Genomic DNA, 23,061 nt, shown 5'->3' with positions numbered 1-23,061 from the left:
AAATTGTAAACGATATGTTTTCCATACCTACTTTGTCGTTAAAGACCGCACTATTCTCTAAATAAAAATGTAATAACGATGCATCTGTGTGCCGTATGGCGCGAAAGCTTTATGAGAACGCTTAATGTCGGCCGCCTGAAACATAGGAAAGGGCGAACACAGGTGTTTGTTGCAAAGTACAGTGCTCATAACTTTGTGCTCATAACTACAGTGCTCATAACTCATACAGTGCTCATGAACACGCACGATTCCGAAACTACCACAATGGATTATTTTGTTTCCAGTTTCACCTGCATTTGTAACTGTGTGGTATACAACGCGAAGCAGGACAGGAGACACAGAAAAAAAGAAATTGGAGGACGCTTAAGCATCGCCTTTAAGAGTGGAACACGGTAGCATTAAAACATCCCTGACTGCTTCTCACGCTTCCCGGCAACTGGAGCGTATGTAACCGTAATGTTTACCGGGAAACGCTTGCCGCGAACACTACGCACGAAGGCGAGCTTTGTGGTGGAGCCACGGCCTCTTGCGTGAGCCGCGATGCGGCCCACGCAAGCGATGCGGCGGAGGTGAGCGTCAGCTGGATGCAAGGAACCGGGCGCGCCGCTCCGTGGCCCCCAAGGGACCCATCGCGCCGGCACGCCCAAAATGGCGGACGCCACGGCCGGTTTGTGTGTGTGAAGTCGCTTCTTTGAGTTTTCGCGTATCAGAATTATGTTTTCTCGTATAGTAAAGTTACAATCCCAGAGCTATCATATCTGTAGGTTGTGCGCATGTCGTAGTTTACGATTTTTCTACGTATTTTAGCTCGAAAAATGAAATCATTTCAGTTAATACCTTGCATCATACGGAAGGCCTGTGTATACGTGGTTCGATTGTCCGAAAATTTATTTGCCGGTACGATGTCCGATGCCTGACCCGGGGCGCCAGATCTTCGGCGATACGGGCTCCTTAACGCCATCGTGTTAAAATGAGGACACGCTCTTTTCCTATGTCCCCTGCCCCGTTTCGCGCTGTACCACGCAGTCTAAAATGGAAAACCAACTAGCCCAAGCCTTCTAAGTTGCATTTGTAACGGTGGCTTAAATCAGACTCCGAAACTAACAATTGAGACAACTCCACACTTATAAATCGGCTCCCGTGCTATTACACGCCGCAACTTTCGCAGCAACACAGCGAAAGCTATACGCGCACGCGCTTGCACGTTCGGAGCTTCTGCTATTGTGTTACTACGCCAAGTAGTGCCGACGTTTTGCTGGCGGCATATCCGACCACGAAAACCACATGGACAACAGTATGCCAAAACTAGGAACCTCAAGTAACAGAGATCCTTTTCCTAGGCACGCTCTTTATTGCTATGAAATAAATGTTGAACAAGAGAATTAAAATTTTCTGTAGAATTTGTTTTACGCTACGCATATTTCAGTTGCTTGCATTCGCGGAGTACATTCAGATGCGCAGTAAAGACGTGTGCTTCGGCGCCGTCGCTTTGGCTGCGCTGCTACACAAAGTTGTCGCCGGGTATATGCAATGATGCGTAAAAAGCGTTCGTTTCTGTTCGCGTTTGAAGTTATCAGCATTACGCACTTTACCGGCTGCATTTACTGAACAATAATGTGCGGCTTTGGCGTTCCTGTTTTCAGGGCAAAAGTGGGAAGCTCGGAGTTGTTCGCGTGATGAGAAACGAGACTTTTTCATTTTGCCTCAAGTATTTCCCTTCGTTCAAGGCGCTGCCAGAGGATAAGTCGGAAGCGGTAAGCACCCGCATCAAAACCAAGTTCTTGTGCGGTCTCTGTTGGCATTATTTATGTTTAAGACATTGTTGTCTCAGCTGCTTTTGGTAGGGGGTGTTATCATTACCTTCACCGGCAGGTAAACGTTGTTTTTAATCAGCTTAAGAGAAATTAAGGCAAGTTGTGCCGATAGTCAATTGAAGATATGGCAATAACGTCTCGTCTATACGCTGTGCCTGTAAATTCTTGTACCGCTTTAATGGCGTAAAACTTGTTCTATCCTTTGCAAACAGGACAGACATAAATTAGGCATTATCGATTCTTGTGACTGCACCTTTGTTCCTTCTGCCTCCTTTCTTTTCCCCATAGTTCTTATAGCTCATGTTGCTGTTCCCCTGTGGTAACTTGATCGTGGACGCGTGCTGAGGTGTATACTATGCCAGTAACGCAATAACGCATTCTTATTCAATGAAATAAAATAACCACTTTGCAGATCACCCCAACCCTGTGAAATGAGGGTGCATTAGAATCATTTTTGCCCCCAGAATTTCTTCAAGAATCATTTTTGGAGAGTCTAATGCAAGCATATTAAAAAGAAAAGCAAGCAAGCTCCTCTATTGTGGCAATGGTCTATCAAATTTTATTCGAGATGCAAACGTTGATAACTTGGTGATCCTCAGTGGTAGCAATAGGAAATGTGCACTGAGGGCATTTTTTCACAGTTATGCCTAAATTTCTATAGGAATAGCAATTGAGAAGTCTTTCTTTAGGCTTAACCCTCCGAGGTTGCTCAGTGGCTATGGTGTTGGGCTGCTGAGCACGAGGGCACGGGATCGAATCCCGGCCACGGCGGCCTCATTTCGATGGGTTGGCGTGCCTCATAATCAGAAAGTGGTTTTGGCACGTAAAACCCGATAATTTTTTTTTTCATTTCGATGGGGGCGAAATGCGAAGACACCCGTGTACTTAGATTTAGGTGCACGTTAAAGAACCCCAGGTGGTCGAAATTTCCGGAGTCCCCCACTACGGCGTGCCTCATAATCGGAAGGTGGTTTTGGCACGTAAAACCCCATAATTTATATTTTTTAAAATTTTCTTTAGGCTTGGACAAAGTTGATAACTTCTTACGTTATTCAGTCATGTGTAACTATGCCTTGCAGTTAAAATGACGAAGAAATTAACCGTATTTCTAGATAAGCATCACGAAAAAAATAATTCATTGTATTATTCGTTGCCCTATTTTAATTAGCGTTTATTTCTATCAGTATTCCGGTTACTGTGGTGTCTTGTGAGCAGTACCACTGTATGCGGGTCGCAGGAGGCCCGACAGCTCGTGGACATGACGGCTCAGAATGGGTGCCTGCCACTGCGTAAGATCAACCTGACCGACAAAGTGGCGCTCATTCGGGACTTGGGACAGTGTCCACTCGAGACTGTTGCCAAGAACTTCCGCGAGGTCAAGGCCTATGGTCTAGTTGTAGGCCTCTCCGGCAGCAAACTTGTAAGTCGACAAGAATTTGAAAAATATTGAACACAAATAGATAAACATAGTAGAAGCAATCTTTAGTATGAAGGAAAATTTGCCGTAATCCCGAAAGTACGTTTGGATGATCGATGGATTAAGCTTCCAATTAATCGATTAATGCTTTACTCGCGATTACGTTTTATTGTTCGTAACCGGAGAATAACAGCATAGACAAGCTTTTTCGCCGGCGCCTCCGCTTCACTTGCTCAACGCGAAGGGAGAAAATAATGGCTAGAGCTTTAATGTTTCAACTAAAATGACGCCTGCGGTTCTTGTACGACCGAAGCCACCCATGCGCGATGCTCCTCGATTTAGGGGAGAGTAAATTCAATGCCGAGCGAGTGTTTCGTCAGTGCAGCTAGCATGGTTGTTAATAAGCACAGGAAGTATTTACAACGAGAAAGCGTTAACAAGCTTATTAGGCTGCACAGGGCATTAAGTTGCATTCGAGTGAGCCCGGGAGGCCCCAGGATCTTTTTGTTGGGTGGTAGAGCATGACTGTACACTTTCGTCGGGGTTGCAGGAGAGCACTCCATCACTTGGTACGGCGGGGTAGTAGGAAGGGGACGATGGGTAGCGGGTAGGGATTTTGGTGGGACGGCTGCCCCCCCAAGTCCCCCACCTTAGATACGCCCCTGCGAGTGAGCTTGATATGCTCGATATGTGCACTTACGAGAAAGTGTCCACTGAAAGGCTAATTGTAGTACGGTTTTTTTCTACAAAGCTTAAGTACATCAACCACATTTTTTTTATAATTCTTGCTCACATACGTGAATCCGAAAATCTGATCAGTCGATTAATTATTCGGTTAAAAATGTTCAATTACTCGGAATAAAAATTTTACTCGATGCCTAGCCATAACAGAAAGTGACAGCAGTTATACACGCTAGGAACGAATAGTAGGAATGTTCGGCAACCGGCTGTGAAAAAAAGGAAAGAAAGAAAAGGTCTCAAAAATTGAAGATGACATTGCTTCTTACGAATCGCCTAAGTGGTTCCGTCACCCTTTGTGACATCTATAACTGGAAAACGGCCTCAGGCAAAGAAACATGACGGACTGTTCTTGTATCGTTATTTCATCCGTTTCCTTCTCTAGAGCCAGTTTTCTCGTTATAAATAATGGATTAATTAGTCGCACAAAAAGCCCGCGTCCTTGCTTACGAGAGCTGTTTAAAGTTTTGCTACTTTCGAAGATTCTGTGTCCATTTCATTGTTAATTGACACGAGTATCGATGCAGTAGAAGTATTTTTATTTGCCACTGTGACCTATTGAAAGCTTGTGTGTTGTAACTGAAGACAGAAGTTTAATGCGCGCATATCATATCGGTAAACGTAAGGAGCACGAATAACGTTTGATTCTCTCTGTTTTATTTACTGTTCTTTAGGACGACGTTGTCTATGACAGGCAATCACCTGAGCCTCTCGACATTGTTGTCGGGTTTGTCAACAGAAGAAGTTTAGGAAAGTTGATGGTAAGTGGAAGCTCAAATTAGTTTAAACCCCTAGTGTGACTACCAACTAGCTGGTATTGCATTTTGCAGCGTGCAGTGCTAGTTACCTGAAGCGTTTTGTATGTACCGCAATATCACGTAAAGGTCGCTGATTATAGTTCGCCGTCAAACACAATGATCGACGTCCGACACAATCGGCGCAATGATCGACGGGCTCAGGATCTACCGGCGATGCGCGAAAGCTGCCTCTGTTAGCGAGATGCGTTGTTCATTGAATGATAGATGCCGTCTCTGGATTCTATCGGAACGGGGCGCCTGGGTTCGTACGTTCGAGAATGAAAGAGATTCATTCGAGATCGTCCGTTCGAGAATGAAAGAGCGCGTGTGGAGCGCAAGCGCTCCGCAGTCAGTGGCAAAGTCCTGCTGGGCACTTATCAGAACTATCCTCGTCTAAACTGAGCTGTTCTTCCGTAGAGCTCATTTGTTTGGTAATGCTGCCGTCTGCTTCCATGATTGATGCTGATCACTGATACTTGACGATGTTTGTGTGCGAAATTCTTGACTCGTTTTGTGCCTCCCCATGACCTCGATCTGTCCAGTGTGTTCATATCGGCTGCCAAGGGATGGCAGATTCTTGTATTGTGTGGAATACGGCAATGGCCTTCACGTGGAGAAATCATGCTCGAGTGTTGCTGAAAGTACATTTTTTGCTATGGGATTCTCAAAAAGGGAGGTTTAGAAATGCTGGCACAATCTACGGGTGAGTCCAGTTCAGGGCCACTTCGCAACTCGACTGCATCTGCAGGCACCGATGACCATGGTTCTCAGTTAGGCTCTCTTCGGGAACAACCACAGAGAATAAATGACATGGCTGTTGTTCTTTTGCCCCTTAAAGAACAGGTAGATCAGCTACTTGCTCTAAAACCAAGAATCGACAAGGTGCTATTTTTGGAAGAAACAGTAAAGGAGTTGTAAAGCTCTCGGTAGTATTTGGCAACATGTTATGATGCTGTCTTGGCTCCAACAAAGGTATCACATTCAGCCGTAAAAGGTCTTGAAACCCAAGCAGGGTCACTAGCAGAAAGATTAAGAATACAGTTTGATGAAATAGCTAGAGTTCGGGCTGAGCGCAACAAAGATGATCAGTACAACGGGCTTTCGAATTTGGAACTCGAAGGACTTCCATTTCCTTCAGGAGTAAACCTGCGTGTTGCCACAGAAGAACTTGCACAGAAGCTAGCCTTGACAGAATTCAACCTTCGGTACGTTGCTGGGGTCCACCGAAAACCAGCCAGAAAGGATAATGTACCAACTGTACCAATCCGGTTCCCTGACCCGTTATTACGGTGCATTTGACTGGCAGCCCGTCGCAAACTGCGTGACTTGGCACAGGAAAGAACTCCATCCCATGATGTACGTAAACGAAAATTTGACTCAGATTACCAAAAAATTAATCTGGAAAGCTAGTGCCAAAGGCAAGGAAACGCTTTAAGTATGTGTGGGTTAAAGCAATAAAACGGCAGACACCGACCAAAGGAAGTACTAAAAATGAATAAATCTTTAAGACGTTTTGGCTTTGCTACGGAAGCCTTGCTCACAATGGGTTGAAGCAAAGTTCCTTCAAGTTTTTTTCAACCCATTGTGAACAAGGATTCCATAGCGAAGCCGAGACGTCTTAAAGATTTATTCATTTTTAGTACTTCCTTTGGTCGGTGTCTGCCGTTTTATTGCTTTAACCCACACATACTTAAAGCGTTTCCTTGCCTTTGGCACTAGCTTTCCAGATTAATTTTTTGTTAATCTGAGTGAAATTTTTGTTTACGTAGATCATGGGATGCAGTTCCTTTCTGTGCCAAGTCACGCAGTTTGCGACGGGCTGCCAGTCAAATCCTTTGGTCGGTGTCTGCCGTTTTATTGCTTTATGTTTCATCCCGACCAGACAGGCTTCCGTCGAACCCTCGACTGTGTGGCTTAAGAATGGCAAGATGTTGATTTGACGAGAAAACGGAGGCCGCATCCTTCGAAACACTATGTTCGCTGGCGTTAAGATGACGTAGAAAATAGCAGACAACTTTCACTCTCTCCCAGATTTTTGTTAACTTGGAACAGTCTTAGAAGTTGCACATACCCGCGTGGTTGCTCAGTGGCTATGGTGTTGGGCTGCTAAGCGCGAGGTCGCGGGATCGAATCCCGGCCATCGCGGCCGCATTTCGATGGGGGCGAAATGCGAAGACATCCGGGTACTTAGATTTAGGTGTATACATTAAATAACAACGGGCGGTCAAAATTCCCCGACTACGGCGTGCTTCATAATCAGAAAGTGGTTTTAGCACGTAAAATCCCATAATTAAAAAAAACAAAGAAGTTACAGATAACCCGTCTTTTTCAGTCGTTCATGTAAGCGTGAAAAGCATAAGGAAACACTGGGATCAGTTTCTTATCGATACCTCTAACATTTTGAGCTTAGCACACGCTTTCATACTTACATAAATTAACCCTCAAGACATGTTTCAATTCCGCCTACCCAACTTTAAAGAGTATTGTATAACTAGGTCAGGTAGACGAGGCGGGAGAAGAGGGACCTTCATTAGGACTAAGTGGTTACTTACACCGTTAACGATTTCGATTGCTGAAAGCCCTGTGATCCGCCTGGAAAATTCTACCAGTGCTCTCTAATTATTGGCTGTGTATCGTTCACCGTCAGAACACATTCAGTCATTTCTCATTCAACTGAAACAAAACTTAAATGTTTCACCCCTCTATGACAATATCGTATTATCGGTGATAGTAATATATATGTCCTAAGCTCGGAGAAAACATCTGTTTCAAATTAAACTTATTAGCTACCTATGGCATAGGATCTGTCATTAACGAAGCCACTAGACAAGACGTGCAGTCAGGTCGGTCGCCTTGTGTCCTCTTGCCTCGACCACGTTTTAGTTCGTTTCATTGATGTTTTTGACCTTTACCGTAAAAACCGGAATATAGGTCGAACTTTTTTTCAAGAAACCACGGCAAAAAAATCGACCTCCGTCTTATATAGAGGTCATTTTTTACGTGTTTATACCGTTTTTCTTTTCATTTTCTTTAAACTAAAGTTTGGGTGGCCAACCTACATTCCGTCCCGATATACATTCCGTTTTTTACGGTAAATTAATTTGAAAAGCAAGAAAACCGGCTGATCATTGCTATGTCGGCGGCCGGATCTCCCCTCCTGACACTCACGCAGTCAAAAGCAAGGAGGCCCAATATACTGAAATATTTGATTACGTTAAATATGACAAACCTGTATCCCAATATGACTGGGATACATGGTTAGCACATAGTTGCTCAACCAGATAAAAAGTTTGTAGATGCTTTTATCGAGCTAAAGCAAGAGTGTAAAAGCTATAATTTAGTACATAAGCGGAAAGCAAACTTACACTGGGTAACTATTCGAATATTTAAACCTATTCAAGAGAAAGACAAACTTTCTAAACGATGTCAAAAGCACCCAAAAGACGAAGCTTTGAAGAGTCTTTACCGAAACGCACGAAACAAAGTGACAGCAATGATGCACTCTTGCAAGGGAAACTGCTTGGCGGTCAGTTTTCTTTTTCCCGCGTTAAACTATAGTGACGATGTGAATGAACTTTGGGCAGCCAAGTCGTGTTCCTAATTAGATTATATACTAAAAGGTTTCGTTACTCCATCGCAAGCAGTGGCTAATTGTTTCAACGATTCATTTTCTTCAGCGGCGACAGATATGAGAACGCTCCTTAATCTGCTGCGCCTTATAGCAGCTAGCAGCTCAGCATCAGATTCGGTGCTTTTTCCCTCGATGGGGAAAGTGTACTTGTTTCGATTGCTATGTCGGTCACGAAAGAGCCGTGCTCAAGGTTTAGATGGAATATCAGCTGAAGATATAATACGTAATACCAGTGTGCTATCTGGGCCGATTCTTTTCATTTTGAACAGTATTCTAGACACGTGTGCTGTACCCGATGAAACGAAGAGAGCGCGTGTTATTCCGATATTTAAGGGCGGAGATGCGTCAAAACGAGAAACCTACTTCCGTACTTCTCTTCTTAGTGAAACTACTGGAAAGGCATGTTCCTGACGCTGCGGACAGCTTTGTTATTAAGTACATTCTTTCATGTAAGCAGCGATACGTAGGAACCTTTTGAAACTTTGTCAGATTTTTACACGACGTACTTGAACGAAACCGAGTGGCCGGTGGACTCATTTTAGATATATCCAAGGCACTTGACTCACCATTTTCTATGCACTAAACTTTACAACTGTGTCTTTCGAGGACTTTTTCTCGACTTATTAAATATTTATCCTTTGAATCGGTCTGAAATTTTTTATTTGTTTGATGTACACAGCCTACTGTGGTACATCACATCAGGAGTGCCGCAGGGTTCAGTGCTGTGGCCACTTTTGTTTACAGTTCACGTGTGACTTGGGGCACGTAATTGACACCGGCATTGTATTTCAATATGCGGACGACACGTTGCTTGTTTCGAGGCGCTTGGAATGTGAAATGGCCGTTGCTCTGTTTCAAAGTGATGCAATAAATATCATAGGCTGTGCAAAAATAATCAAATAAGAGTTAATGCGCGAATAACGCAATAAATGTTTTAGAAATTCCTTAAATGTTCTTGACGCCACTCTGCCTTTCCTCTTGCGTGCCTCCGACTGTTTGAATTTTGACTGTACACCACCGATATAGGGTATGTACACAGTGTTAAATATTTAGCAGTTCACTTTGACAATGATTTAACATGGAACGTTCATATGGCTTCCATTTGTGCAAAACTTCTACGAGCGGCGTATTTATCTTAACGCGTTGGAAACTATTATATTAAAGAAAATGATCCTGCATGCGCTAGCTCATTCGCATATAATATATAGTATCTGCAGTTTTTTCTAACTGCAGCAGCTATTGGAAAACGAAATTAAACGGTTTGAATATTCAAAAGAAGTGCGGCCTACAACACAAATAATTATATGGATGAACCATTCAGGGCTGCTTTGGCGTAAAACTATTAAAATGAAATAAGATTTGATTAAAAAAAATATGTTCTTGTTCCAAACCGGCCCTCAGCCCTCCGTGGTAGGTCAAAATGGCTCGGGCTCTGCCCATATGGCTGTGGCGCCCGCCCATATGGGCTGGATTCGAACCATTCTGACCTATCAGGAGGGCTAATGGCCGATATGGAACACAAACAGATTGGAATAGTTCTACGTTAAAAGTTCTGCATTAAACTTCTGCACTGCATTAAAAGTTCTACCGAACTTTTAATGAAGTGTTTCTTTCTGTTGTGCCGCGATATTTCTGGAACTGCATTTTTACCGTACCCGTTATAAAGCACATGGATCTACGCGATCCCTGCAGATGTGTTGTCCCTCGATCAAGAACTAATTATGGCAAAAGACAGACAATATTATATTCCGAATTTGTTTAATGAAACCCCACTTCAGTACTGGAGCAACGAAGTTTATCCGGCTGAAAGAACACCTTAAAAGAAGGAATATAAAAAATGTCATTTGTATGAAGCTGATTTTTTTGTATGTGAGCATTGCGGTTGGTGTGAATGCTGTATCTGTTCCCAGCTCCCTGCTTTTGCTTTTTACTTATTCGATGTGTATTTGACTCGGTTAGTCACCGTTTTCTATGCATTAAAATTTATAACTATGTTGTAAAGTTGTTTACGTGTGTTGGTATACGATGATATGTAGTACATTTGGCGCTCAATTTTGTGTGTTTCCTGGCAATTTATGTTTTGTACATGTTATTGAAAATGGTGAAGCAATTTAGTTTATACTTTCAAGCATTAGTTATGCTCGAAAAGTTCTGAATGTGATTTTGCCGCGACTGTCAGGTCTCTGCGGTACAATCCCTCGGAAAAGTTCGGCGGAGCAAGAAATGAATGTACCTAAGAACCCGCAATAAAGGCTATTATTATTATTATTATTATTATTATTATTATTATTATTATTATTATTATTATTATTATTATTATTATTATTATTATTATTATTATTCAAAGGAAACAAAATTGATTGATTGATTGATTGATTGATTGATTGATTGATTGATTGATTCTTCTTTCTAGGTCGACATTGTGCAGCAGCTGTTTTTATTCATTTGAACTACTTTTTTTCTTGTTAAACATAACAGTTGGTGTAATTTCGTCAGACGTAAAGAGTTACTGCCTGCATATAATATGTTAGCATCTCCTGTCCTCTAAAATAAAGTTGAGAAATAAGCTGCAGTTTCTGACGCAACGTAATTCTGGTTGCACAAGATGAAAAAATAAACCGCAATAAGCAATAAGCACGGCCTCCGAGAGCTCGGGCAATATGTTAATGAACCATCGATTTATCTTGTATATGTTTTAAAGCGCTTAATGATTGGCGATGCGTACAAACCCTTCGTCTTTTTTTTTTCACTCATTTGCACTTGCAGAAACTGATGACGCCGAAGGAACCGCTGCTTACTCAGCTCTTTACAAAGGAGCCTGAGGTCGACAAAGGGCTCCTCATCGTTTGGTCGATCGCTACATTCAGCGTTGCCATGGGCGCCTTGTGGGCAGGAGTCATCAGTCACCAGCTGTAAGTCCACAATTGCATCGGTTCTGCAAACTGACTTGAGGTTTGAACTTCGTTCTATTTCACTCTATGTTGATTTTCCGCATCCACCCCTGGTACAGCACTGGACAGGTTTGTAGTATCACGGAATAACTGTAGCGAAGAAGACGCAGCGCAATCGCCATCTCACATGGTTCGCATACGAGTCTCTTGCTGTTGACAGACGGACGGAAATGCTCATCAAAGGCCGAGGCTTTTGCCGTGCTAGTCTTCTAGTATGCGCCACGATCTCAAGTCTCAACCCTTCGTGCATTTGCGCACTCGCAATACGGGCGAGTAATTCAACCGCTGTATATCGCACTGCGCCTCACACCGCTGAAATCAGAACTCAGTGTCACACAAATGCGCCTCCATGGGCTTTGTTGGAGTGTTTTGGCCAATTTGCGAACAGATGCTCTTTGGCTACAAGTCATTCAAGAGCCTTCAGTACCAGCTACTTTGACATTTCGTGAAATAAAACTCCGAGCTGGAAATCGTATTACTCCAACGAACATCGGCTACATCCTTCCTCACGTATACCTCCTGAATGTGGATCTTTTTTCTTGCTACCCTTGTTTACCTTGAATATTCGATGAAAGCAATTGAAAAACAAGCAACATGCTACAGTTACATTTATCGAATCCACCCTTAATTTGAGTAGTTAATTTTTTTACCAAAATCACTTTGTAGTATTCAGAAACTAACAATTCAATTGCAATCTACGACACTTGAGGTGCGATGACACTGAAAATAAACTTGTAAATCGAACGCACCTTTTTTTTTCATTCAAAAATGAAGCGGCAAAGGCATACTGCACGACGTCCGAGCAAGGAAGTCAGTTTTCTACTGAAAAGCTGGGTTTTGCTGCCTCAAGCGTCCAATCTGAACGAGTGCACATGCTTAGTCATTTCACATATAACAAATGCAGGCCAATATTTGCCAAGCTAAGCAAAACATTCTTGCTTCTTCGCAGAAGTTAACAGGCTCACTGTTTTCAGTACGTCAAGACAGTGCGCCAAGCACTCGCTTTGCATGAAAATAGCTACTACAGAGTACGTCACAACGTAAGACAAACCGCTGAAGTTGTCTTTGACAACATTTTGTCTTTCGAAACAAGGCTTACATGTACAATGTCGAAACTGGTACAGTTGTACTGAGTAGCAGATAATCAATGAAAGCTACAGGTTCTCGGCATCCTAAACAGCCCTTTTCAACTCTCACAGCTTTACGCTCACGCTATCATAAACTAATATACGAGCCTACTGAACAAGCGTGATTGAATATCTACCGTTGCAATTCTGGCACATTTGCTTTGAGGGAAACATTAGGGAGCCCACATGTAAGTACACGTAGGCTCTCTAGAAAACATGGTTGCACCGGGACATAATTAATAGTAAAATTTTACGCGACATCAACAGAGTTAACATATCTCGACATGACCGCACAGATAAAAGTGGTGATGGAGTCCTGCTTGCAGTAAATAAAACATATTTGGTCTTTTGTAGTATATACTCCGTCCTCACTTGAGTTATCTTAGCTGCTTGCCGGGTACTTGTGAAAAACATTTATTTGGTGTCTGTTAGCATCCTCCAAAACTGTGCCTTTCCTTGGTTGATCATTTACATGAATGCATTGCTAACCATGCAGAAATGTCCACCAATTGATATTTATCGATTAGGCAATCTTAGTTACTCCAGATTGATTGGCTGCAGTCGACGCCCTCTCGTAGCGCAGCAATCGATTTGGTTAGTTTAACTTTCGACAGTAATCCTTTTTAAGCGTTTGACTGATCCACCTGTGATACTAACTTTATAGTTTTGGCGATAACTACAGTTCCCGAAACCGTGTGTCCCTTCATTTTCAGCTTAATTTAGTGACCCTAAACTGCTTCGACGATTAGTGCAGGTACCTTTGCGTTTGTAGGACTTAAGTGGAAGTAAATCGTGATTATGATACTAACAAAACTAACTATGACACCATAAACGCCGAATAAAAAAAATTACTCAATCTTTTTCGCAATCTTTTTCACGTCGCTCTGTCGAGTAATACAGGTCCCTTATAAGAATAGGTTGCTCTAGCTCGTTAAATACGTTCCGTATATTTCAACTAACGACAAAATCAAACCATAGTTAAATATTTTGCGAATACTTAGAAATACGAATAATATGTCTTTACTACCACGCGAAACGCATATTTTGTGTATTCCCCGCACGCACTTCGTCGTGATTACGTAATCGTCTTACTTTCAGGCGCATTTACGGAAGTACGCGCCTTCAGCTTACCTGGTCTTCCTCGTGCCATATCCCATTGGGATGGCCTTCCCGGCGAAGTTGCTTTCACATCGTGAAAACTTCTGCGATCACCTGTGTGCGCTTTCCACCTAATCTGCCTTGTGCGTTTATTATTTACAGATATGCTTGTGTCCTTTTTTTTCTCAGCTTTGAACACATTTTGTTGCAATGCCTATTATGTGACGCCCAGTCACGCCTACACATGTACTGCACTTCGATGTCATTTAGTTTTATTTATTTTTGTACTAACTTACGTGGTTAGTGATGTTCTTGTTTCGTATTTTTGTTCCCATTGTTCCGTTTTTTTTTTAACCACTTGCGATGCTCCCCTTACTCAGTGTCGGATGCAGGGCCTAGTAAGACGTTTTCTAAACGAACGAACCTTCTGGTCAAGGCGCCGCTGACCGCCTGTCGCAGTTACCGCTACCAGGCCTACAAGGCGAGCCGGCCCGCGGCTGCCGCGGAGGAATCCCAGCACGAGGGCCGACGAGCGAGCGTCGACGAAAACGGCGAGGTGATGAAGAAGCCCGAAGAGATCGACATTGAGGAGGACATCGACCTGCAGTTTACACCCAAGGCTATGGTCTTATTTGTCGCCTTCATGTGCGGCGCGTTGATCGTGCTCTACCTCTTCATCCAGTATCTCGGTGAGCTCGCGACCGGCGTGCATGTCGGCACGCCCGACATACTTTTAAACCGCTTTATCTTGGCAAGCCCGCAACTGTCGCTAATGAAACATTCTGGGACTCTAACACAGAGAGGCTGTTTTAGCACCAGCACAGCCGCCTTGCACCCTCTCTCACCTCCCCCCTCGCTTCCGTTACCAGAAATCGCTAACGTAGCAGGTATACAAGCTGTTTTATTTTCTGCACCAAATAACACAGGGTGCTGCACTCATAACTTGTGATAAGCGCATTTGCACATCTTTTGTCAGAATGTGAGGCTTGGCAGCCAGTAAAGATAAAGTTTTAATTAGCGATTTGCGAGGCAATATAGCAATTGCAAAATTGAAGTCTAATAGTCATATGTTGCCCAACAACAACTTCACAAAAATTGTCGTAGGTACTGAACTCAAACGAAAATTAAATAGCGTGTCAGTGACGTTGATCTCCACCCCCTATCAGAAAACGCCACCTGCTTCCTTGCTGCGCAGGCGCCAATGCTATGACAGTTACGAGTTCTCTTCATTCTGATCCATAAAGCCTTTCTTAATTTGCTTCAATTGGCAAACGTGATCATTCGAGCTGCGGTAGCGCCACAAGATTGGAAACGGAATAGAGCACACTCCGCGTCGATTCCTTGCGTCACTATGCAAAAGGCGAGAAGGCCGCGATTAAGCCCGTGCCAGTGAAAACTTGTGCTACTGTTGGTCTGCACTAGCAATGGAGCGGGTAGGGATATCGACGTCACTGATGCACTATTTTATATTTATTTCGGCACTGCCATACTGGGCCGCCCGCAGTGCCAAAGTACTGCATGCCTCTAGCACCCAAGACAATTTTGTTTAGTTAAGTTCTTGTTGAGCTAATAATATCCCTTGGGTCCTCAATTCCCCAATCGCAATGTAAGCAGTTATTTAAGATGTCCTTATTAGTTGTCTGTCATAATTTTTACGATACCCAGTTCCTAGTGGTCGCAAAGACGCATAACCTGATAGAATATAGGGAAATATCCTTACAAAATTAACCTTTTTGGTAAAATTCCGTGCAGCTGAAACAGGACACTGTATTTGTGACATGAAGTCACACAACAACAACAACAACAACTACTACTACAACAACAGGAAGAGGAGGAGGAAAAGAAGGAAGGAACGGTAGGAAGGTCAACCAGGCGCACATCCGGTTTGCTAATCAACATAGGGGAAGAGGTTTAAGAGAAAAGAAGGATGGGGAGGGAATAAGGTACTATCAGTGTGAATGCGTGCAGTTGTCCACAACTTCACGCCTACAATCGGTCATTGAGGCCAGTCGATTTTATGAAACGTAGCTTTGCAAGCCTGCAACGTTTGGGGCCATGGTGCGAGAATCTTAGTCTCTGAAAATGGTCTGCTGTCTAATCGGTTTAACACATTCCGAAGAACGTCGCGTTCGATCTCATAAAGATCTGACCGTGTACCGCAGTCAATTAGATAATAAAAACCTGTCACTATAGGCAATGCCATTCGCTCTGGAAGCAATTAAATGTAACATCCTATAAATGAGGAGAGCGTTTTATTGGGTGTTCAAACGGCGCTGCGTGTCCCCGCCTGATCCTTGCGTCGGCGGTTACGTAAATTTTGACGATAGAAGGTCGGAATACAAACAGATTGAAATAGTTTTACGCTATAGGGCGCCAATTTCGAGCGATGTAGTTGTGAACTTGTGATATTACAGGAGATGCCACTAGGGCGGCGCGCATGGCTTTCGGCTTGACTCGGGTATACAGGTTGCGACAACGGAGGAGAACGAGGGCACGCTCGCGCACGAACGATGCTCGTATGGTGCCGTGTTTTCGAGTTTAGTCCTACTGATGATGCTGCGCACTCAGTGCTTGACTCTCCTTACACGGATAGTTAGCCTTGCGCAAATATATTTTTTGCCTCATATTTATTGCCATTTTCGGTTAAGGTCACAAAGAGCTCTATTTTACTCTCTGCTTCCAGTGTACGTGATCATTGGCATGTTCGTGCTCGCGTCGACAGTTGCTCTCATCGGAGTTCTTGAACCCTTGTTCTACATGCTGCCTTTTGGCACGGCAAGGTAAGCGCACCTTTTTGTAGTGCTGCCGGTCACTCATTCAGTTTCTACTTCATTTGCTGGCTTCCTTTCTTGCGCATTTGCTCAGTTCGGTTTGCATCTTGGAAGTGAACTATGTTGCAGTTAATCACCGGCATGTTAAAGGATGTTAGCATTTGACGTGATCGTTTCATATCGATTCGATGGACTTACATGGGTGGGCAAATGATGTGTGAAATACGTAGCATATAATGGCTACATTTCCTACAATGCTGCGAGCTGTGTTATGAGCCGGGTGAGCTGTCAGATTGCAGTTAGACGGTGAAAACAGAGTGGGAGATATGCTTTCTGACCGTTTGTCCTGTGTCTCACTGTTTTCTTCCCTTCGGTGTTTCTAGCGCCAATGTGCTAGGCATTGTTATAAAAGTGCAGATGTCTTAACAATTAATACAAGCGCTTGTGGCTGCTCAGCTTCCGAGTTGTTAATAAATGCAGAGAACTAGTGAGGGTAACGCCGACGTGCACGCAGATCATCGGACTGACTCGATTCTTGCACACAGCGCATGCGCGTGCATGGCTAGCGGATACAGCGCTGCACAAGATGTCACAAGGCGGCGCTGCAGATGTGCGTGTGTGCGTAGATGTGTAGTTATGTCTTCGTGCGTGCGTGAATATGTTGAGGGTGTCGTGCACGCGTTCACGTGCGTTCTTACGTGTAAAGGTACGGGACGGCTTCCGTGCATGCACTAGAAAGGACGAATTCTTCCTACTATCGACTCAGAACGAACACCAGACTTTCGCACTGAAACTGCTCAAAATGTAGGAACAACCAAATGTGTATACATACTAATTCTCCCTTCTTAGTTAATATTGTGTTCAAATTTTGTGTTCTTTGCTTGTGGTGACCGTGCAAGTGCGGATCCTGAGTTTGTCTCCATACTCCCGTTGAAGGCTGCCAAACTACGCATTCCCCTGCTTCTACGGCTCACTGGAAGTGCGCCAGGTGTTCCTGATCCTGTTTTCCATTGGCCTGGCCTTTTCGTGGGTCGTCATCCGCCACAACTCTAAATCTTGGCTGCTCCAGGATTTCTTGGGCGTCGTATTCAGCATCTACATGATCAAAACCTTGCGCCTGCCTAACCTCATGGTGATCACTCTAAAATCTGTGCATCATACTCTAGGCATTTCTTTTTCTTTTTTTTTGCGATGCGCAGGTGTTGCCTCTTTCCTTTTCCTATTGCCCTTTCTCATATTGAACTCGTTACCTCTTGTCTTCTAACCTGCAGTGTACTTGGTGCGAAAAGAAGCGTGTTCCTAATTGGTTGATGCAACCGGTAAGAGAGATGACGAAATTAGAAAGTTGAGAGCAGAGCACGTTTTCTATACTGGCGGGGGTGGGGGGGGGGGGGGGGATGACGGCGCCTAAAGAAAACGGTTAGCTTCTGCACCCAATATAGGAACGAGCTGCTGCAAATCAGTAGGTAGACACAACGAAGGCGCGAGGCGACCCAGGAACTGCAAGAAACTTCGGGACTTCCTCACAAACGTGTGTAGGAGCGGCAACTAGAAAAAAAGTAGTAGCTAATTATCGGGAAAAGCAACTGATACTGATACTGAAGAGCAACTTAAACTGAAACTGACTATAGGTTCAGTGCTAAAGTCTATACGAGTCCGACGACTTTTTCTCGTTCAAGTGTTCATGCGTCCTGAAAGAGAGCGTAATAAGAACGTCCCGTTCTTATTAAAAAAAAAATTCTTATGATGGGATGCGAGGAACACACTGTTGTGCGGTTATGTATATGGCTGACATTGCGCAGTAGATATTTTCCCATGGTATATTTAGGTATGGGTCGTATAACTTGAGAATTTGGCCGTCAATATCGGCATCCTAAATGCTGTAACCGCCTCCACGTAAGGAATTCGTAACACCGCTGATGATATCGGTGCGTCTTTTCTAGAAACGCACTTAATGATTCCATTCCTTTTTTTTTGCAGGTTATCTGCGTTCTGTTGGTCTTGCTTTTTTTTTACGATATTTTCTTCGTATTCGTCACACCATACCTGGTTCCGGTGAGTGAGCTTAAAGTTCCGCGAACAACTTAAGCGCGGCTATATGCTTACTGTCTCAAAGAGTGAAATAATGAACTGATTGAAAGTGAAATTGATGTACTGTTATTGCTGAATTATTTGTAAAGGAGTCTTTGTACTTTTGTTCTTTGTGCCCTGCGTCACACAGAAATCAACGCCACACAACCAGACAGGCAGTTTCGCCAAGTCATCAGGTGTAAGTGGAGAAAGAAGACATGACTCCTCTCTCTTTTTTAATTGAAAGCACGTACTTGAAAACATTGCAAGAATAGTCGTAAAGAAGTGTTTATTATAACTTCATGGTTAATACGCAGCAAGTGCGACTAGACACGCGCGTTTGTTGGCGTTTGGCTGCAGCCTAGATATTATCCGTGTAGGGTTCCTCTAACGGAGGCAAGCAAGTATCGGTCATATCTTTCCGTCGAGGCTATCCGGTGTAATAGATCATTTATTCGTAATTTTGATTTTTCTACTAGATCAGTTCTTCGCCTCTTAATTTTTCTTCCCTGCCAGTTTTATGAAACTGTAAGTCCGGATGACCGCGTCAACGATTAGGGTTTTCTCATGCAGATTGGGTAACGACTCGTGTGCACTTGATTACCTTTTCGCATTGTGGACGAACAAGCCATACCCAGAACATTAGATAAGGACAACTGGAGCCACTTGTCATCGAATAGCACGAATCAATTGCCCCATGGTATAGCTTACAGAGCGTTTACTCTTACCTTCAGGTTAGCACGATTACTGAGCTAGTTTCGACTCGGTTCTGGGCATAACGGGGAGAGAGCTTCATAGTTTGACTATGGTTCAAATAATCTTTGTTGTATTTCGGCAAAACTCTAAAAGAAAGTCAGTGGTGAAGTTCCGCTACACCAGCAGTCTTTGCTCAGGACGGATGCTTACTGAATGCTGGTAGCTTTGAAAACGAAACATATTGGAAATGCCCTCATGGCAACCTCGGTGGTGGTGACGTGTGCTGCACATGCAGCAGCAACGTGCCACTGCAGGCCTTCCGGCGAAGTCTGTAGCACGGAATACGCACATTTTACGTTTTTCATACTATACGTAGGGCGTGAAGTCACTGAATTATTGCGGGTAGCCCAAGATTGAGCTATCCACAATATTGTAGTAGCTACGATATAGTAGCGCTCTGTTATGCATCGATCGTGTCCATACCTTTCCGACGTGTATGCTAGAAAATTTTGTTTTTGAAAGAGCTTGGATTATTACGAGATCTATAATAGCCTGCCTATGTGCTCCGAATAAATCTCTAAATTTGAGGCTGTGCGGTTTTCTTTAAACCGGCGGCCTGCCCTAGACGGCGCAAACAGTCGCGGGAGCGCAGCACGCAGCATCGACGAAAGCGATTAAGCGAAGTGGTCTCGTCTTGCGCTCGCAGAAAGGAGACAGCATTATGGTGGAAGTGGCCCGAGGCGGCGGCAGCGACGAGCAGATACCAATGGTTATGCGGGTGCCGCATTTGAGCAACGAGGACATCGGCGCTTGCTTCGGGGAGTACTCTGTGCTCGGATTCGGCGACATCCTCATTCCCGGTTAGATAACGCCGATTTCTTGCCTTGGTGTGTCCACTGCGGCGTACGATTACGTAAAGTTGTCCCATGATCGAAGTGATTCCTGAAACCTTTGCTGTTCTCTCAACGGTCCGTTCAGACAGCAAGGGGCACCAGAGAGTGCAGCCGAACTTGATATATCGAATTCGAATTTATCGAATTGCGCCATCCGATGTGGCACCTACTCGCATAGTAATTTTTGCTTACATTCCCGTCTTCCTTAAACTGTCCTTCCTCTGCACTGACAGGTTTTCTCGTGGCGTACGTGCACAGCTTCGACTTGATAGCGTCCCAGGGTTGCCTCTATTACGTGACTAGCGTAACCGGTACGTGTGTATATTTTATTTATTTTATTTATTTCCGTATTTGCCCTGGTCATCTGGCTTTAAGCAAACCACACGCACGCCTGGCACATGCCGGCAACAACCAAACACGCAGCCTACGGCGCCGGTCTCGTAGTCACGTTCATCGGCCTCTACGTAATGAAGATGGCCCAGCCCGCCCTGCTGTACCTCGTTCCCGCGACGTTGATTCCTGTCATTCTCGTCGCGTGGTGCCGCGGGGAGCTTCGGGAAATCTGGTACGGAATCAAGGTGAGTTCCCGTATACCGTGTGCGGGACGCGGCGTGGGCAATTGCTTCGGAAAATGAGGTCAATGTGTACGTCCGTGTCGCGGACTAATATACGCGTGGTTACAGGTTACATCGATTTAAAAACAATGCTAACAGATGACACGAAAAAGAAAGAGAACAAAGACAAAGTGGAGCTAAGAGGTAATGCTATGGCGTGAGGCGTTGTTGCGTGCTCAATGTGGTGTTCTTTTACCATGGTGTGACCTTGACGTATCATTTTGGCGGCAGCAGCGATGTTTTAGTACGCGCTCCTGAACTGCTCTACTGATGTCGTGCACTGCCGTTATAAGTAACTTTCACCTGCTACCTGGCAGTTTGTCCGTTGCCAGTCTTAGAAATCGCTGCGACGACATCTAAACCTTACGCCGAAAACCCAACAAATCCTTGTTGCCATTAAAATGAAAAAAAAACGGACACTTTGTTAACGCACCATTTTGTTGTTTTCGTCACTTGTCCCTTTCACTCGTCAGAGCCAAATGTCTTGTGATCTGTTACCACCAACTAAACTAAAATAAAATTTAGGATTTAACGTCTCGAAACTGCGCATATGGGTCCTGAGGGATGCCGTAGTAGAGGGCCCCGGATTATTTTTGACAACTTGGTGTTGTTTACGTATTGCCTCTATGGTATTGCACCCAAAGCATGGTGTACGGCGAGCGTTGTTGTTTTCCGTCCCTGTCGAAATGCCGCTCCCGGGAGTAGAACGTGCGACCTCGTGTTCAGCAGCGCGACGCCATAGACTTGCCGTCAACTGTGACTGAGAATGCGTGGGACTGCATCCGATGCTGTGGTGCCTGGGGTGACCCAGCCGCCGCAATAGCCGAAGCCTTGTTTCTGCGCAGCTTGAGACGCCTTTCCCCTCCGAGGAGGAACCGGAGCCCCCCGCAGACTCGTTCAAGAGGAGGCGCTCCCAGGACGACGAGGCGCAGCGTGGCCCTCCGCGTCCCGCGGCAGCCGCCGCCACCGAGCCGCCTCCGCAACTCCCCGTCCCGCCGCAGCGGTCCGCCCTGTTCCCCGTGCACCGCTTCGCGCAACCCGCGCCGCACGTGCCAGCATCGCCGTTGTTTCACGTGCCTGCGCGATACTTCTGAACAATATGTAGGCTCACTAAGCGAGAAAACACGTCTGACCTTGACCTATACCGGCACGTGCTTGCATACGTGCGTATTTGAGCGTTGATATTGTAACTTAAGCAGCCATTTCTAGACGGCGTCGCGTACTAAAGTGATTTCGAGAACATCCGTCTACAAAGCACCGCCATACTCGTCTTTCTTTTGCTAATCTCATCGCACAACAGTGTTTTTTCGTCGTGTATAAAATAAAAAAAGCCTATAGAACCCATCCCACGATAAATGACATGGCCGTTAATGCGATTCACATGAAGCAAGGGGGAGACACACCGTAATGCCAACGCCTAAACGTGTGTACCAGCCGGGCTCCTCTCTCGCACTTCCCACTGCACACGCTGCGCCATCTAGCGGAGCCACAATAAAGCCCGCGCGTGGCGCGGCTTCGAGTCTGCCGAGCATCGAATAAGTTGAGAGGATATTTTTTTTGTCTTTGTAGAGCGGCATATACCCAGTGGCACACACCTACTCGCCCAAGTAGGCGTCAGAGAGGTGCACTGAAGAGCGGCACAGACCGAGTGGCCCACAACCAATGCTCCAAGCCGGCGTCGAAGAGGTGCACTGATGAGCGGCACATAACTCAGCAGCACATATCCACTGCCGCATTCCCAGTGACCCATGTATAGGCGTCAAAGAGGTTCGCTGAAGAGCGGCACGTAAGTGCATGGTGCCACATAGATCAAAAAGACCAGTTGTAGCCCATTAAGTATGCTACAGGTTTGCTTATGTATACTAACAATAAACAGGCTTAATATGTATATTAGTCCATGCACACAGCAGTCCAATGGGTAGTACATACATTTTTTATGCGATTTGGCACGCCTTCGCTGAGAGCGCACTACAACTTCTTTCATTGTGGCTCAGCTCTGCTGCGGGCTAACCGCATATCGTTTCATGAGAGCAGGTTAGTGTTTCACGTTTACCACAAATTAATGATATAGCGCCATTTACAGTGCATAATTAGGTCTCGACACTTTTGTGTATTCTGTTCACTATAGTTCTATAGCTTAGATTCGGGCTGCATACTGTAGTATTTTGTATGTTTTAAGCAGTTACGTTTATTTGTAACGTTTTGGCAACTGTATGACATTATATATTAGAGGTGAAATGAGCATGATCATTGTCCTATGAACTTGCGATGATAAATTGTATTAATATGAAAAATCGGCGAATCCAGAAGGGTGATGTTTAGGGAAATCCATGTAATACCCTTCATGTTGAATGAACCGCTGAACTGGTGGAGCGCACAGGCATTAGCGTCAGATTTCTGCTTGGTACACTTAGCAAAAAGAAACAAAGAAACGAAAACAACTC

General features: G+C 44.6%; 1 protein-coding gene across 3 annotated transcripts in view; it reads left to right on the top strand.

Annotated features, from left to right (window-relative positions):
- LOC135910076 (signal peptide peptidase-like 2B) overlaps positions 1 to 22,859 on the top strand; it is a 29,699-nt gene extending 6,840 nt beyond the window's left edge. For 2 of the 3 annotated variants that reach the window (XM_065442080.2, XM_065442081.2), the window contains exons 2-14: positions 1,644 to 1,754; positions 3,052 to 3,234; positions 4,644 to 4,730; positions 11,164 to 11,309; positions 14,033 to 14,262; positions 16,257 to 16,353; positions 17,281 to 17,476; positions 18,325 to 18,399; positions 18,566 to 18,613; positions 19,817 to 19,970; positions 20,237 to 20,314; positions 20,427 to 20,581; positions 21,463 to 22,859. In XM_065442080.2, the coding sequence (XP_065298152.2) occupies positions 1,644 to 1,754; positions 3,052 to 3,234; positions 4,644 to 4,730; positions 11,164 to 11,309; positions 14,033 to 14,262; positions 16,257 to 16,353; positions 17,281 to 17,476; positions 18,325 to 18,399; positions 18,566 to 18,613; positions 19,817 to 19,970; positions 20,237 to 20,314; positions 20,427 to 20,581; positions 21,463 to 21,711 (1,809 nt within the window). In that variant the 3' untranslated portion in view covers positions 21,712 to 22,859. The remainder of the gene's footprint in view (positions 1 to 1,643; positions 1,755 to 3,051; positions 3,235 to 4,643; positions 4,731 to 11,163; positions 11,310 to 14,032; positions 14,263 to 16,256; positions 16,354 to 17,280; positions 17,477 to 18,324; positions 18,400 to 18,565; positions 18,614 to 19,816; positions 19,971 to 20,236; positions 20,315 to 20,426; positions 20,582 to 21,462) is intronic. The other variant, XM_070537774.1, reaches the window with a different exon arrangement.
- Positions 22,860 to 23,061: the final 202 nt, after the last annotated feature.

Source organism: Dermacentor albipictus, chromosome 4, assembly GCF_038994185.2.
Source record: "Dermacentor albipictus isolate Rhodes 1998 colony chromosome 4, USDA_Dalb.pri_finalv2, whole genome shotgun sequence".
NCBI lineage: Eukaryota > Metazoa > Arthropoda > Arachnida > Ixodida > Ixodidae > Dermacentor > Dermacentor albipictus.
The sequence above is the reverse complement of the archived record's forward strand: the minus strand, read 5'-3'. Positions and strand labels throughout refer to the sequence as shown.